Source organism: Notolepis coatsorum, assembly GCF_963971535.1.
Source record: "Notolepis coatsorum genome assembly, chromosome: 1".
Taxonomy (NCBI): domain Eukaryota; kingdom Metazoa; phylum Chordata; class Actinopteri; order Aulopiformes; family Paralepididae; genus Notolepis; species Notolepis coatsorum.
Genome location: NC_140165.1, coordinates 307,573,484 through 307,587,983, shown reverse-complemented (window position 1 = coordinate 307,587,983; position 14,500 = coordinate 307,573,484). Strand labels below are relative to the sequence as shown.

Here is a 14,500-nt window from a genome sequence, read left to right as displayed (position 1 = left end):
GGTAAGGAGCTTAGAAGCATGTCCAGCTCATCTGTGAAGTGATCGAGCGGACCTTGAGGGCGATAGAGTGTAACAATGGTGAGATTGAAAGGATTAGAGACAGATACTGCATGATATTCGAGAGAGGAGAGTGACAGTTCTGGGAATGGTGTTAAGCATTAATTAACAAGATTTCCCTAGTATAAAATTTTATCTCACCGGTTCCACATATTATTTTTACGCACAATTATTGTTATGTTTGAAGGCTCACAGTGTTCCATTAAGGATACCAATTGCACACCACAGATACCACACATTTTTCTATGAAAGAGAGACATCGAGAGGTTTTGTATCAGATTTTTATCATCAATTACTAACGGCCTTGTATGAAACCCTCCACCTAGACTCTGTTTGGAGGAGGGATATACCAGACCTGGAAAAAGATTTTGATTGGCAAGAAGCCTGGGCAAATGTTCGACTTGCATCAAGGAACCCGGACCATCAACAAATCAATCTTAACTATATTCATAGGACATACTTGACTCCTATAAGACTGAACAGAATGGGTCTTAAACAAGACTCCAAATGCTCCTTATGTACAAATGGGGACGAGGGGACATTTATGCACATGTACTGGGACTGCCCACCAGTTAAGATATTCTGGAAAGAAGTGACCCAGCAATTATCAAATCTCTTAATTCTGAATATACCTGTACACCCCTCTGTATTACTGCTGAATGATGTTTTTGAGTATAGAGTACCTATACAGCTAAAGAGATTGGTTTTATTTGGTATTACAGTGGCTAAACAACTGATAGCATCACAATGGTTTCAACCGGAAAAAATTTGCAGAAAGGTCTGGATTCTTACATATCTCTATGTGATTTATCTAGAAATATCTACAGCAAGAATTTTGGGTCTCAATGAATCCAAATTGACAATGTGGTTAGAAGTGGTGGAGAGAATAAAAGCTAGCATATAATGGTAGTGTCTGGTTAGGAGAGAATGATAATGGATGGATTATCCATTGGGGGGTCCAGGGTGGGGGATGCGAGCAAGAGCATATGTGTGTAGGGGAATAGATAGCAGGCATTAGGGGTATATCTTGTATAAGACATTTATCTAAACAGTGATTTAATTGATGTGCACTGTTAACAATGCTTGTATATCTAATCGTGTGTTGTCATGTTTGTTTATGTGTTTGTTTAAAAAATAATAATAATTTCGCCAACGTAGCCAACGCAATGGCGAGAGCACGGACCAGTACGTTGCCTTTCTAAAAGAGCTAGCTACAACTTGTGAGTTCGGGGTGATGGAAGAGGAAATGATCCGGGACCAGCTGGTCGAAAAAAACAACTCAGCACGCATCAGGGAGCTACTACTGGAAGTTCCACTGACAAAGGCTGTAATGATCGCTGGTCAGATTGAAACTGCGGTGTCGGAGGCCAAAGTCATGCTTCATGGACAGCCGGAGAGCACGGTAGAGGTGGTCCAGTTCTCACGCTTGCGACAGTACAGGTGACAGCGGGGTAATTTGAATGCGTCACCGCAACCCTTGCCTACGCAGTCAATGCAGGGTAAGACATGTTACAGATGTGGCTCTCCTCAACACATCGCCAGCTTTGATGGATGCCTTGCTAGGGATGCACTGTGCAACACATGTAAAAAGAAGGGACATTTTTCAAAAGTTTGTCGGGGTTCTAACAGAGTGAGTGAGGTAACCGAGTCTGAGACTGTACCTGAAGTGACTGTATTGTGCATGGTAGATGGTGCACGCTCTGTTGAAAAGATAGTGTGTACAGTTCAGGTTAGCACAAATGAATGAGACGGTCAGGACATTGAGCTCATGCTAGATACAGGTTTAGCTGTGTCTATTTTGCCCAGAGCGAGTTACATGCAATTATTCCCTAACGCATCTCTTACAACACCGAAGCTAAGTCTTGTCAGCTACGGAGGTAATGCAATCCCCGTCCATGGATGCTTGAAGGCTAGCGTAGCTTTTGGTGACCGCTGCACTGACACAGATATTTACATTGTGCAAAATGGGTCTCCAGTGTTATGGAGGGACCTGTTTACTGCGTTACAGATGCAGATACTAGACGGCAAGGTCACGTCAGCTCAGTGCAACCAGACAAATTCAGTTGCAACCAGTGTTGAGGAAAATACACTTGGGTGTGCAAGGCATTCACACATCGGGTGAAAATGCGTCCAGAAGTCAGACCTGTACAACAACCACTACGTAGGTTGCCATTCTCAGTTAGAGCAGCTGTATCCCAGGAGATAAAGAGACTGGTAGAGCAGGACATAATCGAGCCTGTAGAGGCATCTGAATGGATCTCACCCATAGTCGTTACTACAAAGAAAGACGCAGGATTACGCCTCTGTGTAGACCTGAGGGAGCCAAATAAGGCAGTAGTCATAGATGGGTTTCCACTACCCCACATGGAGGAACTGTTTACAGAATTGAGGGGCGCAACACTGTTTTCGACATTAGACTGTAGTAGTTTTGATACATAAATCCTAAACCTCATTGAATCTTTTATTTCTACTAGAAAAGGTCTGAAACTGGTGTTCAAATATGTGGCCTGAGAGACAAGATTAGAGTGTGTGTGTTGTAACAGAGACCGGGGAAGCACCACAGGAGGTCGTTTGCATACAGTCCCCTGGCAGCTGCAAAACACGAGATAAAGGTTGTTAAACGGGTTCTGTGACTGATTATAGGACAGGAAACCGACACCTTGGGCCCCAGGTCCTGCAGCTGTTAGGAGGAGGAGCAAGCTTCTCCATTCTCTGTAACAAAGTACATGTTTAAATGACTATTGGTATACTTGGATTAATTTAATATGAATTATAGGAAATCGTGTTTTATTGTGGACCTAATCTTAAATCGAATGATATAATGTATGCCAGGTTTATGACGGGGAAACAGAGTTTGAAATTAGGCCATGTTCTGAATCTACATTGGAAAATAACTTAAAGGTGTCTTACTGAGTTAGGAGGTTTACCCTCAATGTGAAATAACTGCAAATGCCTGTTATATTGTGGTAACCATCCTGAGTCGAATGATATGAAATATGCAATGTTTATGAGTCTCATTTAGCATCAAGATAAACTGTTCAATTATGATATCTCTGTTTATGTAATCAATCTCAATTCGAATATATATATATCTTGGGGTTCACCAACCAAAGTATTATGTTAAATATACAGTGAAACTATTCTCTGGGCTTAAACAAAGTAGAGGGGGGTTGACCTATTAAGGACAACCCCCTATTTCAAATCCAAACTTAGCAGGCCTGGGATTGGAGGAAAATATCTGATGTCATGTTGGTGACGTCACTCAGGGACTCTAGGTTTTTGGATATAAGCTGGGGTGTGGTGACGAGGGAAAAGAGGACTCTCTGAAAAACCAAACCACCGAAGAGACCACACCCATCTCTTCACACAGCGACGACGACGGCGGAAGCAGAGGAGCAGAACAAAGAACATCATTGTGGAGAGAGAACAGACTTTTCTCTTTGTTTGTCAGCCAGACAACAAAGATCATCAACAACCTATCAACTATCATTCTTTAATCTGATTTCTTAGAAGGACGAGCGGCATAGTGCTCCGGTACCTTGAATCTTTTATAGTGTTCTTTATTGTAATTTGTATACACTCTTAACTTTGATTAAACAGCTGCTGTTAACTACCCTCTCCTCCTCCTTTCTCCTGCTGTACCGCTGGTCGTCATAACAAAGACCCCAAGTCTTTGTTTAAAGTACTTTCCAGGGCTTTAAAGGTTGGAAACACAACGTAGAGCAGATTAGATATTAGGTTCTGATTAAATCAGAACAAATTAGCTCGGGAAAGTACTACAAGACCTTCAGAGTGCTTATCACCAGGTTACACTACACAAGGACAGACGTAGCTTGATGACATTCATTACGCATGATGGACTGTTTCGCTTTAAGAGAGTGCCGTACGGACTGGCGTCGGCACCCAGCTGCTTCCAACGAATGATGTCAATAATTTTCAAAAGTCTGTCGGGGGTCCAGTGCTATCTCGATGACATCATTGTCACAGGCACATCAGTGGAGGAGCACAACAGGAACCTGACTGCGGTGCTGTGAAGCATAGACAACGCGGGGCTCAAGCTCAACTACTCCAAGGGCCACGTCAGGAAAACAGAGCTGACTTTCCTGGGGCACACAGTGTCAGCAAAGGGACTACAACCTGATGCATCTCACGCTGCTGCTGTGTCTGAGTTACCCCCACCTACATATCTCATCAGGCTGAGGTAATTCCTGGGGCTCACAGGGTGGTATTCAAAATTCATCCCAGACTACGCCGTTGTCGTGGAGCCGCTGCAAGCGCTGCTCCGAGGGTCAGCAACATTCGACTGGACTCCTGAGGCTCAGCAGAGTTTTGAGGCAGTTAAAGGACTCATAGCCCTGCACTCTCACTCTTTGACCCTGAGCTACCCACGGTCGTCACTACAGACGCATCAGACTACGGTCTGGGCGCCGTCCTCACCCAGATGCATCCGGACGCCTCAGAAAGGCAGAGAGAAAATATTCTACTGTGGAAAAAGAGGCGCTGGGCTGTGTGTGGGCAACGGAAAAGTGGAGAACATACCTGTGGGGAAGACAATTCACACTACGGACAGATCACAGTCCCCTGACCACACTGCTCTCTTCAAAAGGTCAAGGTAGAGCGGGCATGCGCGTAGCCAGGTGGTCCGCTAGGCTAATGTCATTCTGCTATGACATTCAGTACAAGCCCGGCAGAGAAAACGTCACTGCGGACTGCCTGTCCCGTCTCCCACTACCCGGCTCAGAACCTAGCCAGGAGGAGGACGTGGAAGTGGTAGCCATTGTCTCTAATCTCTCAGCTATCACGGCGCCGAAGTTCAAAGCTGCATTCACTGCCTGCCCGGTGCAACTGAAACTACATGAGATACTCACCTCCAGATGGCCTAAATCCGAAAAGGATCTAGGCCCGGACCAACGGATGTTCTTCAAACTACAGAACAAACTCTCTCTACAGGATGACTGTGTCGTGCGAGGCACATATAGACTGCTCGTCCCAGAGAGTCTACAGCCCAAACTGATCTCCCTGGCTCACGACACTCACCAGGGAATCGTGAGGACAAAACAGAGACTCAGAGAAGTATACTGGTGGCCTGGCATGGATGCCCAGGTTGAGTCGGCTATCAAAGCATGCAACACATGCCAGTCACATGACAAGTCAGCAGTCACACGCACCTCTCCACTGCAGCCTGTGCCCTATCCTACTGGGGCTTGGGAGAAACTGGCAATTGATGTGGTGGGGCTAGGGTGGCCAGACGTCACGCATTGCGCGTGATTGTACAGCATGTCTGTCTCTTTTCACGCGTCACGCAAATTGAGACCATGTCCCGCATGATTGGTTGTCATCCACGCTAACGGAGAAGACCGCTTGGTCCAAATTTGAAAAGGGGAAAACAATTCCAAACGGTTTAGATTGAAAATGAATAATAACAATAAAAAAGATGCGAGTAGCCGTTTGTGTAACCGGTAACCACCCCCTGTACAAATCAGTGCAGGTGGAAGATAATCATATTCTTTATTATTGTGCCATTACTGTTCCTGCTCTCATCACTGCAGTGCCAGTGTGAATCCCTGGACTTGTGAGTTGTTTTGGTGAGTTACTTTTGTTAGTCAAAAGTCAAAGTCAGCTTTATTGTCACCTCTCGTAATGTGCAAGACATACAGAGAAATGAAATAGCATTTCCCCCTTCCCACAGTGTATATATAAAGAACACAATCTAATATAAACATAAAGTAACATATATAGTATACTATAAACATAAAGTAACATATGGACAGTATTACAGGACTATATACAATGTAGACAGTAGCTAAAAAAAAGTTAATGTATGAGTGAATGTAAATATAGAGGTAAACGAGAACTTTTAGCAGCATGGTAGATGGTACATAGTAAGTATGAATAATGAATAATGGCAGTAAAATACAATAATACAATAATGGCAGTAAAGTGGCAGTGAGATGATGGATATGGCAGTAAACTAATATATGATGTACACTAAATAAATAAACTAAATAATGGCAGTAAAGTGGCAGAGGGGTAGTCCAGAGACTGTGGGGGGCAGAGTAAGAGAGGAGTCCAGATTATGTGGAGGTAGGTAAGGGAGGGGGGGGGGGCTGGGTGTGTGTGTGTGTGTGTGTGTGTGTCAGTGGGGGGGATGTTCTTAGTCCAGGTTCTGTGGTGGCAGAGTAGAGGAGGGGAGAGCTGGGAGAGAGTTGAGCTTCCTGAGAGCCTGGTGTATGAAGCTGTCTTTTAGTCTGCTGGTCCTGGCTCGGAGGCTCCTCATTGTGTGAGAGTGAAAAAGTGTTGTGAGGGTGGTAATTATTATGCATAGTCTGGGTGGTCATTATGTGTGTGTGTGTGTGTGTGTGTGTGTGTGTGTGTGTGTGTGTGTGTGTGTGTGTGTGTGTGTGTGTGTGTGTGTGTGTGTGTGTGTGTGCGTGTGTGTGTGTGTGTGTGTGTGTGTGTGTGTGTGTGTGTGTGTGTGTGTGTGTGTGTGTGTGTGTGTGTGTGTGTGTGTGCTGCGCTTCCGGAAACTCAATGTGGCTTTCGGAAGACCAGATCCACCATCGACATGGTCTTTGTCCTGAGGCAGCTGCTAGAGAAGAGCAGAGAGCATCGCAAGGATCTTTACATAGCCTTCATAGACCTAAGCAAAGCCTTCGACACCATCAGCCGTGAGCTGCTCTGGAAACACCTCAACAAACTTGGGGTACCACCCAAGTTTCTCTCCATCCTTCAGCAGCTGCATTACGGGATGCAAGCCAGAGTCCAGACGGGTGAACTCCAGTCAGAATCCTTTAAGGTTAATGTTGGGGTGAAGCAGGGCTGTGTCTTGGCTCCGGTGCTCTTTAATCTCCTCCTCTCTGCCGTCACCTGCCTCTTCCGCCGAGCCATGGGACATGAAGACGGTGTCCATGTGGAATACCGCCTTGATGGTAGTCTCTTCAACATCCGCCGGCTCCAGGCACACACAAAGACAAAATCCTGCCAAGTATGTGAGCTACAGTACGCTGATGACTGTGCCATCTTAGCTCACAGTCCAGAGTCTATGCAGCATGCTCTCGACACCATATCCAGCCTGTACCAATCCTTTGGTCTCCAGGTCAACATACAAAAAACCGAAGTCATGTCCCAACTCACTTCCCGAACCTCTACACCTCCCAGTTTTCACATAAACGGTGTTCCACTCAAAACAGTGGATAATTTCACCTACCTCGGCTCCACTCTGTCCTCATGCTGCTCCCTTGACGCGGAGATACACACACGTATCAATAAAGCGGCATCATCCTTTGGACGCCTACGCAGCAGGGTTTTTGAAAACCGAAACCTGAAGATCAGCACCAAGGTTGCCGTTTACAACGCAGTATGTCTCTCCACTCTGCTCTATGGAGCAGAATCCTGGACCCCATACCGCCGGCACATCACCAACCTGGACGCTTTCCACATCCGTTGCTTCCAAAGGATCCTGGGCCTGACCTGGGAAGATCGAGTCCCGCACACAGACATCCTCAACAACACCAACTCAATCTGTATGGCCGCAGCTGTGGCCAAAAAACATCTTCGTTGGATAGGGCACACCATACGTATGCCTGACCACCGCCTGCCCCGCCAAGTCCTCTATGGCCAACTGAGAGGAGCAAAGCGGGCTGCTGGAGGCCAAAAGAGACGCTTTAAGGACTACACCAGGGACCTCCTAAAGTGTGCAAACATCACGCAGCATGAAACTCTGGCACTCGACAGATCAGCCTGGCAAGTCACTTGTGCCACTGCAATTTCCCAAATACACCAAACGAACCAAGACCGAAGATCTGAGAGGCGCACGCAACGGCTGGCATCCCCCAGGTATCTGGCTTCCCTTGCGCCATCTGTGGACGGGTGTGCGGCTCAAGGATCGGACTCAACGCCCACGAGAAGTGGCACCAGCGGCAGCGTCGCTACCCCCCCCCCCCCCCCCCCCCCCTCTCACCCCATCCCTGGAGCAAGCGTCATCATCGAACACGATGGACAGCTAAGAGAGAGTGTGTGTGTGTGTGTGTGTGTGTGTGTGTGTGTGTGTGTGTGTGTGTGTGTGTGTGTGTGTGTGTGTGTGTGTGTGTGTGTGTGTGTGTGTGTGTGTGTGTGTGTGTGTGTGTGTGTGTGCGTGCGTGTGTGCGTGCGCGTGCGTGCGTGTGATAAGACTGGGGGTCCAGACCTATAATCATAAGTGATTGTAAGTCTGGGTGGTAATTTTATTTATTTTGAGTACTTAACATAATAAAATAAATGAATAAGGGCAAAACATATTAGGCTTGTGGTCATTTTAATGAGGACAGTGGCGGATGAGCCTTGATGGAGGGGACAGACAGTCCACCAAAAAACGGGGGGGGGGGGGGGGGGGCTGCGCTGGGGAGGGGGTCCCACAATGTCCCTCACAAACATACCATTTGTCCCACATTTGGTTTATTGGGATCTGGTCACCCTAGGTGGGGCCCTTTGATAAAGCGCCCCTGGACTGTCGCTTTGCAATCACACTAATAGACTATACAGTAAGTGGCCTGAGATAGCTTTTGTGCCACAGGTTACATCACGGACTGTGACAATATTCCTATCTACAGTTTTCAGTAGAGAGGGCAACCCGAAAGAGCTCGTCTCTGACAATGGCTCTCAGTTTGTGTCTCAGAAGTTTGAGGCGTTTCTCCAAGACAGGGGCATAGTGCACAGGAAGTCATCTGTGTATTATACACGTGCAAATGGTGAAATAGAACGCTTTAACCGCAGTTTGAAAGACAGTTTGCAGACGGCCTCGCTGGAAGGCAAGCAATGGAAGGAGTTTACAACAGACTTCTTACAGGCCTTCTTACAGGCTCACCAGCAGAACTGTTGCATGGTAGGCCTATGCGCACCAAACTCCATGTGGCTGGATTTCAGATTCCACAAGCCACACCACACTCGTCGGAGGACATAGCCGCCAGAGTAGCCGTGCAACAGGACAGAAGCAAGGTGTACACGGATCAAAGGCGAGGTGCGAAGAGTGTGTCATTCCCATGTGGCTCATGCGTTCGGGTTAAGAAACCTGGCATTCTGCCTAAGACTCAGTGCAAGTTCTCCAAACCACTCAAGGTGGTGGGACAGAAAGGACCGCACACCTACATGCTGTCTGATGGACGCTGTTGGAATGTTTCCCATCTGGCACCGGTCTCTCTTTGGAGAGGAGAGGGGGACGGTGAGGGGTCGCCTTTGGACGGTGACATTACAACAGTGCCACCTTCTGACACACACACAGAACCTGTAAGACAGGCCAGGTCGAGACGAGCACCTGTGTGGACTCAGGACTTTGTGATGAGCCACTGAGAAAAGTGTTATGTAATATTGATGTTGGTAATGCTGAAAGGTGAAAGAGTTAACAGTTCTGGTTCATTATAATTGTGGCAGACTTGAATGCTAGTAATGCATAGAATTGAAATATGTATACACATGTTTATTCTGTTTTTCATAGGCCGGAATAAGAAAGGTAGAGTAAATGTTCTTTTTACTGCTTAGCCTTAATGGACTCTATGTTAGTTATAACTTAAGAAAGGTAAGAGTAGCCTACACACTTTGAAATGTTCTTTACTGTTTAGCCTTAATGGATTCTATGTTACAGTTATAACCAGCCCTGTAAGTGCCGTCTTATTGAGAAGGATATGTGGTGTTCTCCATTAGGTCTGTAGGCGGAGCTCTAAAATAGAGTATGTGTTACACCTGGTTGGGTGTGCTCCTGCACGACACACAAAGTAGAGTGCATGACTGAGCAAGGCAGCTCTCGGTATGGATGTGAATAAAGTAAGACGCTAGTACTAAAGTGTCCATTCCTCGTTCTTACTACGACATAACATATTGTTCACACTGATCATCGCATTCCCTGCAATTGATAGAGTCCTCCCTCCACACCAGGCGACCTCATCACTGGCTTCTATTAACTCTTCTAGGAAAGACACCTCAATACCTCTCCAGCCTCCCGCACCTTTCCCATAACAACTACCACCTGAGGTGCAGTGATCTCATTACTCCATCTATCTTTGCACTGTCTTTGGCCAGAATTCCTTTTGTTTTGCTGCAGCAAATGACCGGAACTCTCTCTAAAACTCCCTTAAACTTTCATCACTTCCGTCGTCGCATGTGTTTAAGCAGAAACAGCAGCAGTCCCTAGCTGACTATTGTACATGTTGATTCCCCTTCTCCTCTCTATACATTACCCACCTGCAACTGTCGCCCAGTGTCATCTGACAGTTCTGCTTCATGTACAGGTGCATCTCAATAAATCATAATGTTCAGGACATATAGGTTGCCTACACGCCACGCCGCATTGATTCATGCAAGAGGAGCCCCGACCAAGTACTGAGTGCATATCATTTTCAGTAGGCCGACATTTCTGTAATATATGTATCTTTTTTTTATTGGTCTCATGTGTGTCTAATATTTCACTCTGTGTGTAATGAATCTATATAATATATGATTTTCACTTTTTGAATTGAATTACTGAAATAGATGAACTTTTCCTCGATATTCTAATTGATCGAGATGCACCTGTATGTATCGTGTTACCCTTCGAGGGGACCTTTTGTCCTCTCGCCAGGCCGTCACTGAAAATAAGAATTTGTTCTTAATCTGCCTGGTTAAATAAAGGTTACATTTAAAAATAAATCTTCTAGCGGCGTTAGTAAACAAAGAAACTCATCTAGCGGCTATACGACCGTCTCACCTGTGCCACGTGGAAGACTCCCAGGAAGCGAGCCACCACCAGAGATTGCGTGGAGCCTCCGTCGCCTATCACCACCGGCACCGTCCCGTCACAGGAGCCCGCTTCGCCTCTCCTCTCCCCCTCTGCCCCTGAATCCTCCCCCTCGGCCGCCATGAGCTCCACGGCGGCCCTCAGGGCGTGGAAGGGCGCGCTGCACGAGTCGTAGATCTTATAGCCCAGCGTGATGTTGGGCAGGAGTCTGCCCTCCCGATTGATCTCCTCCACGGCAAAGATCATGGTCTGCATCCAGCGGAACGTCCGGAGGTTAAACCTGGAAGAGCGGAGTCGACGGGTGAGAGAGGCTCAGTGGTTCAGGGCAACGATAGACACCAACAAACTGAACAAGCTGGTGAGGAAGGCTAGCTCCGTGGTGGGAGTCGTCGAGCTGGTCAGACTAGAGGTGGTGGCAGAGAGGGGGATGAGAAGGAAGCTGGCTGCTATCCTGGAGAATCCCTCCCACCCCCTCTACGACGAGCTAGTCAAGATGAGAAGCACGTTCAGTCACAGACTCATACCCCCCCCAACACTCAACTAACCGCCTAGGACAGTACTTCATACCAGCGGCCATCAGGCTCCACAACAGTGGGCAGGGACTGCTGCCAGACATCCAACTACAACTACTAGGAACCTAAAAAGGACAACAACACTACCTTATGCATACTGCACCTTATGTGATACTGTGATACTGTTAATACTGTATATTTCAGTTAGTTAGATAGTTAATTATATTGACTTGTTATATTGTTTACACTGCTTGTTTTTACTACCTGTACCTCCGCTCCCCCTCCCCCATGCTGCTATGATGGCTGGATTTCCCCAAGGGGATCAATAAAGGAATATCTTATCTTAACACTCAAGCCGTTATTTTACATTTACATTTAGTCGTTTAGTCATTTAGCTGAACGCTTTTATCCAAAGCGACTTGTACAAGTTCTGTACGACAAGTCAGCAGGAAGGGTATAACTCTCCTTCAGCTGAGTAACAATGTTCATCAAACAGTGTTGAAACTTGGGTGCTACAGTGTTGAGTGCATAGTACTAAAAAAAACATATTATTATAGTAGGTAGTAATATAGACAAGGAAGATTAATTAGTGGAAGAGTGCATGATAGTAGAAGACAGTAAGAAGGTTAGTCGTTGTTCAGTTATTGATTGATTCTATAGCCTACCCTATTTAGGTGCATTTAAGTTCAAAGACGAGTTTGCGACGTAGCTACTGTACGTGAGGTGAAAGACTTAAGATCGACTTACCCGGTGCAGCGTGCGGCCAGGGGGAGGGAGGTGAAGGAGGGGTCGGGTTCCACCACGGTGTCGTGGAGAGAGAAGAGGCCTCCCAGGGTGATATCTCCATCCCTCCGTAGCACAGGCAGTGACACGGAGCCTGGTATCAGATCACACTGCTGGGCTGGGCTTGGCGCCGTGCTCGGCACCTGGCCTGGCGCCTGGCCTGGTGCCTGGGTGGATGTTAGGGGAAAGAGGCCACAACAAAGGAGACCCAAAGCCAGGACGTCTGACCCTGAAGGTTTGAACCCTGCTGATCTCACCCTAATCGGATACATTCTCTCTCTGAGCTACCAGTAACCCATAAAGAAAAATAAAACAGTGGAGTAAACACTTGTTATCGTCTCTGTACCTAACGCTATATCCTGGGGAAAATTAGGACAATAGAGCGGGGACTGGAGCAGGTTACAATTATGTCAATCAATTATAAACTATACCCAATAATTTCAATGATGTCAATCAATTAGAAACTATACTCAATGATTTAAATTATGTCAATCAGTTAGCAACTTTACCCGATCATTAAATTATGTCAATCAATTATAAACTATACCCAATAATTTCAATGACAATCAATTAGAAACTATACCAGATAATTTCAATGATGTCAATCAATTAGAAACTATACTCAATAATTTCAATGATGTCAATCAATTAGAAACTAAACCCAATCATTTCAATGATGTCAATCGATTAGTAACTATACGCAGTAAAGTCAATTATGTGTCCATTGACCAAATAGTTGAAACAAGTTGCGATATATTAGAGAATAACCTACATAACAAACTCTTCTCACATCTTCAAATACACTCCTGCTCCCATCACTTAACAAGCAGTCAAAAAGAAACACCCCTGAGCCTTCAGCAATCACCATCACGCAGCCCTCCTCGAGGTCAAATGAGGCGTTTATATCTGCTACCTGCTTCACGTCAACTGGCAAATAGGTCTCATCTCCCTGGTGTCTCTGATCAAGACCATTGTTTCCTGGGCAGGTAATGGCAATAACAAGAAAAGTGGAATGAACATTTGACCATAATGGCGAGAGACAAGGAGGGGGGGGGGGGAGCCAATGTCATGCCTGAGTGGGCCTAATCGCTCATCCTTCAGCGATGTGAAGAGGATGTGGGCTGACTCCCTCTTCAACCCACTGCAGAGATACCTGCTAATAGGGAAAGAGAGAGAGAGAGAGCGAGAGTACGTATAGTGTATGAGAGAGAAAGAGAGAGAGAGAGAAAGAGAGAGAGAGAGAGGGAGAGAGAGCGAGAGGGAGAGAGAGTATGTGTGTGTGTGAGAGAGAAAAAGAGAGATAAAGAGAGTATGTGTGTGTGTGAGAGAGAGAAAGAGAGAGAGAGGGAGAGAGAGTGTGTGTAAGAGAAAAAGAGAGAGAGAAAGAGAGAGCGGGAGAGAGAGTATGTGTGTGAGAGAGAGAGAGAGAGAGAGAGAGAGAGAGAGAGAGAGAGAGAGAGAGAGAGAGAGAGAGAGCGAGAGAGAGAGCGAGAGGGGGAGAGAGTGTGTGTGTGCATGTGTGAGAGAGAGAGACGAACGCTCCCTAAGGACTGTATGTGACAAAAGAGATTAACAACAATTAACACTGTGTGTTGTGGCAGATGGAGACGGCTCGGTTGCCAGACTGAAGTACAGTACACACGTCTCCCTCCTTGCAGTGTTCTCAATATAACATGACACACCGCTATTTCAATTCGAAGCTCCTGTCAAAAATCAAAAAACGAGTGTCGTATAATTTGCCTGTGTTCAAATTATACTTGTTCTTAAGTAATCAGTGTTAACTTTCATTTTGGACCCCAAGATAAAGTCGTCAACTTAGATCCTTAGGTAATTTGGCCAGAAAATCATTACAAAGACACTAACTTTGCATACAGACCTGTGACCCCTTAGAGAACAATAGTGTGGAGATGTAGCCGGAGGTCACAGTTTGCCAAGAGCCTGGTTACCTAGCAACCGGTTCTGGAACAAAAGGTGACCCACGGAATTTTCCTGCAGGCCACACACCTCAGGGAGTTTCAAAGGAATACACAGAAAGGAACCAAGAGATGTAATTCACCCCCGAAGACTCAAAACAATGAATCGGCCGATAAAGGTGTTAACATTCAAATCACATGCATATGTGATAACAGCCATATCAACACAGCGTTGTGTGAGCAGATAGTCTGCTCTCGAAAATCATTCAAAATCTAATCATGAAATAAAACATGGTTTGAGCGGCTGATTGAATAAGTCTTTTAGGAAAAAACTTAAAGTAATAAATCTTCAAAGTGTATGAAAGGTACAAACAATACACACTATGTGGTGTAATATTAGTCAAAGTTCACTAAGTCCACGGTTACTTCAAAGATAAACCTTTTGATGAAAAATGACATGATTTGTTTATTTTGTCTTTTGATATGATTGA

The 14,500-nt window shown here is 45.9% G+C and overlaps 1 protein-coding gene across 1 annotated transcript in view; it reads right to left on the bottom strand.

Moving 5' to 3' along the window:
• LOC311225807 (extracellular calcium-sensing receptor-like) overlaps positions 1–12,152 on the bottom strand; it is a gene marked incomplete at its 3' end in the record, with an annotated part of 67,331 nt that extends 55,179 nt beyond the window's left edge. Inside the window, exons 1-2 of the mRNA XM_084311201.1 lie at positions 12,061–12,152; positions 10,772–11,081 (exon numbers count right to left, since the gene is read on the bottom strand). Coding sequence (XP_084167327.1) covers positions 10,772–11,056 — 285 coding nt within the window. The 5' untranslated portion in view covers positions 11,057–11,081; positions 12,061–12,152. The remainder of the gene's footprint in view (positions 1–10,771; positions 11,082–12,060) is intronic.
• Positions 12,153–14,500: the final 2,348 nt, after the last annotated feature.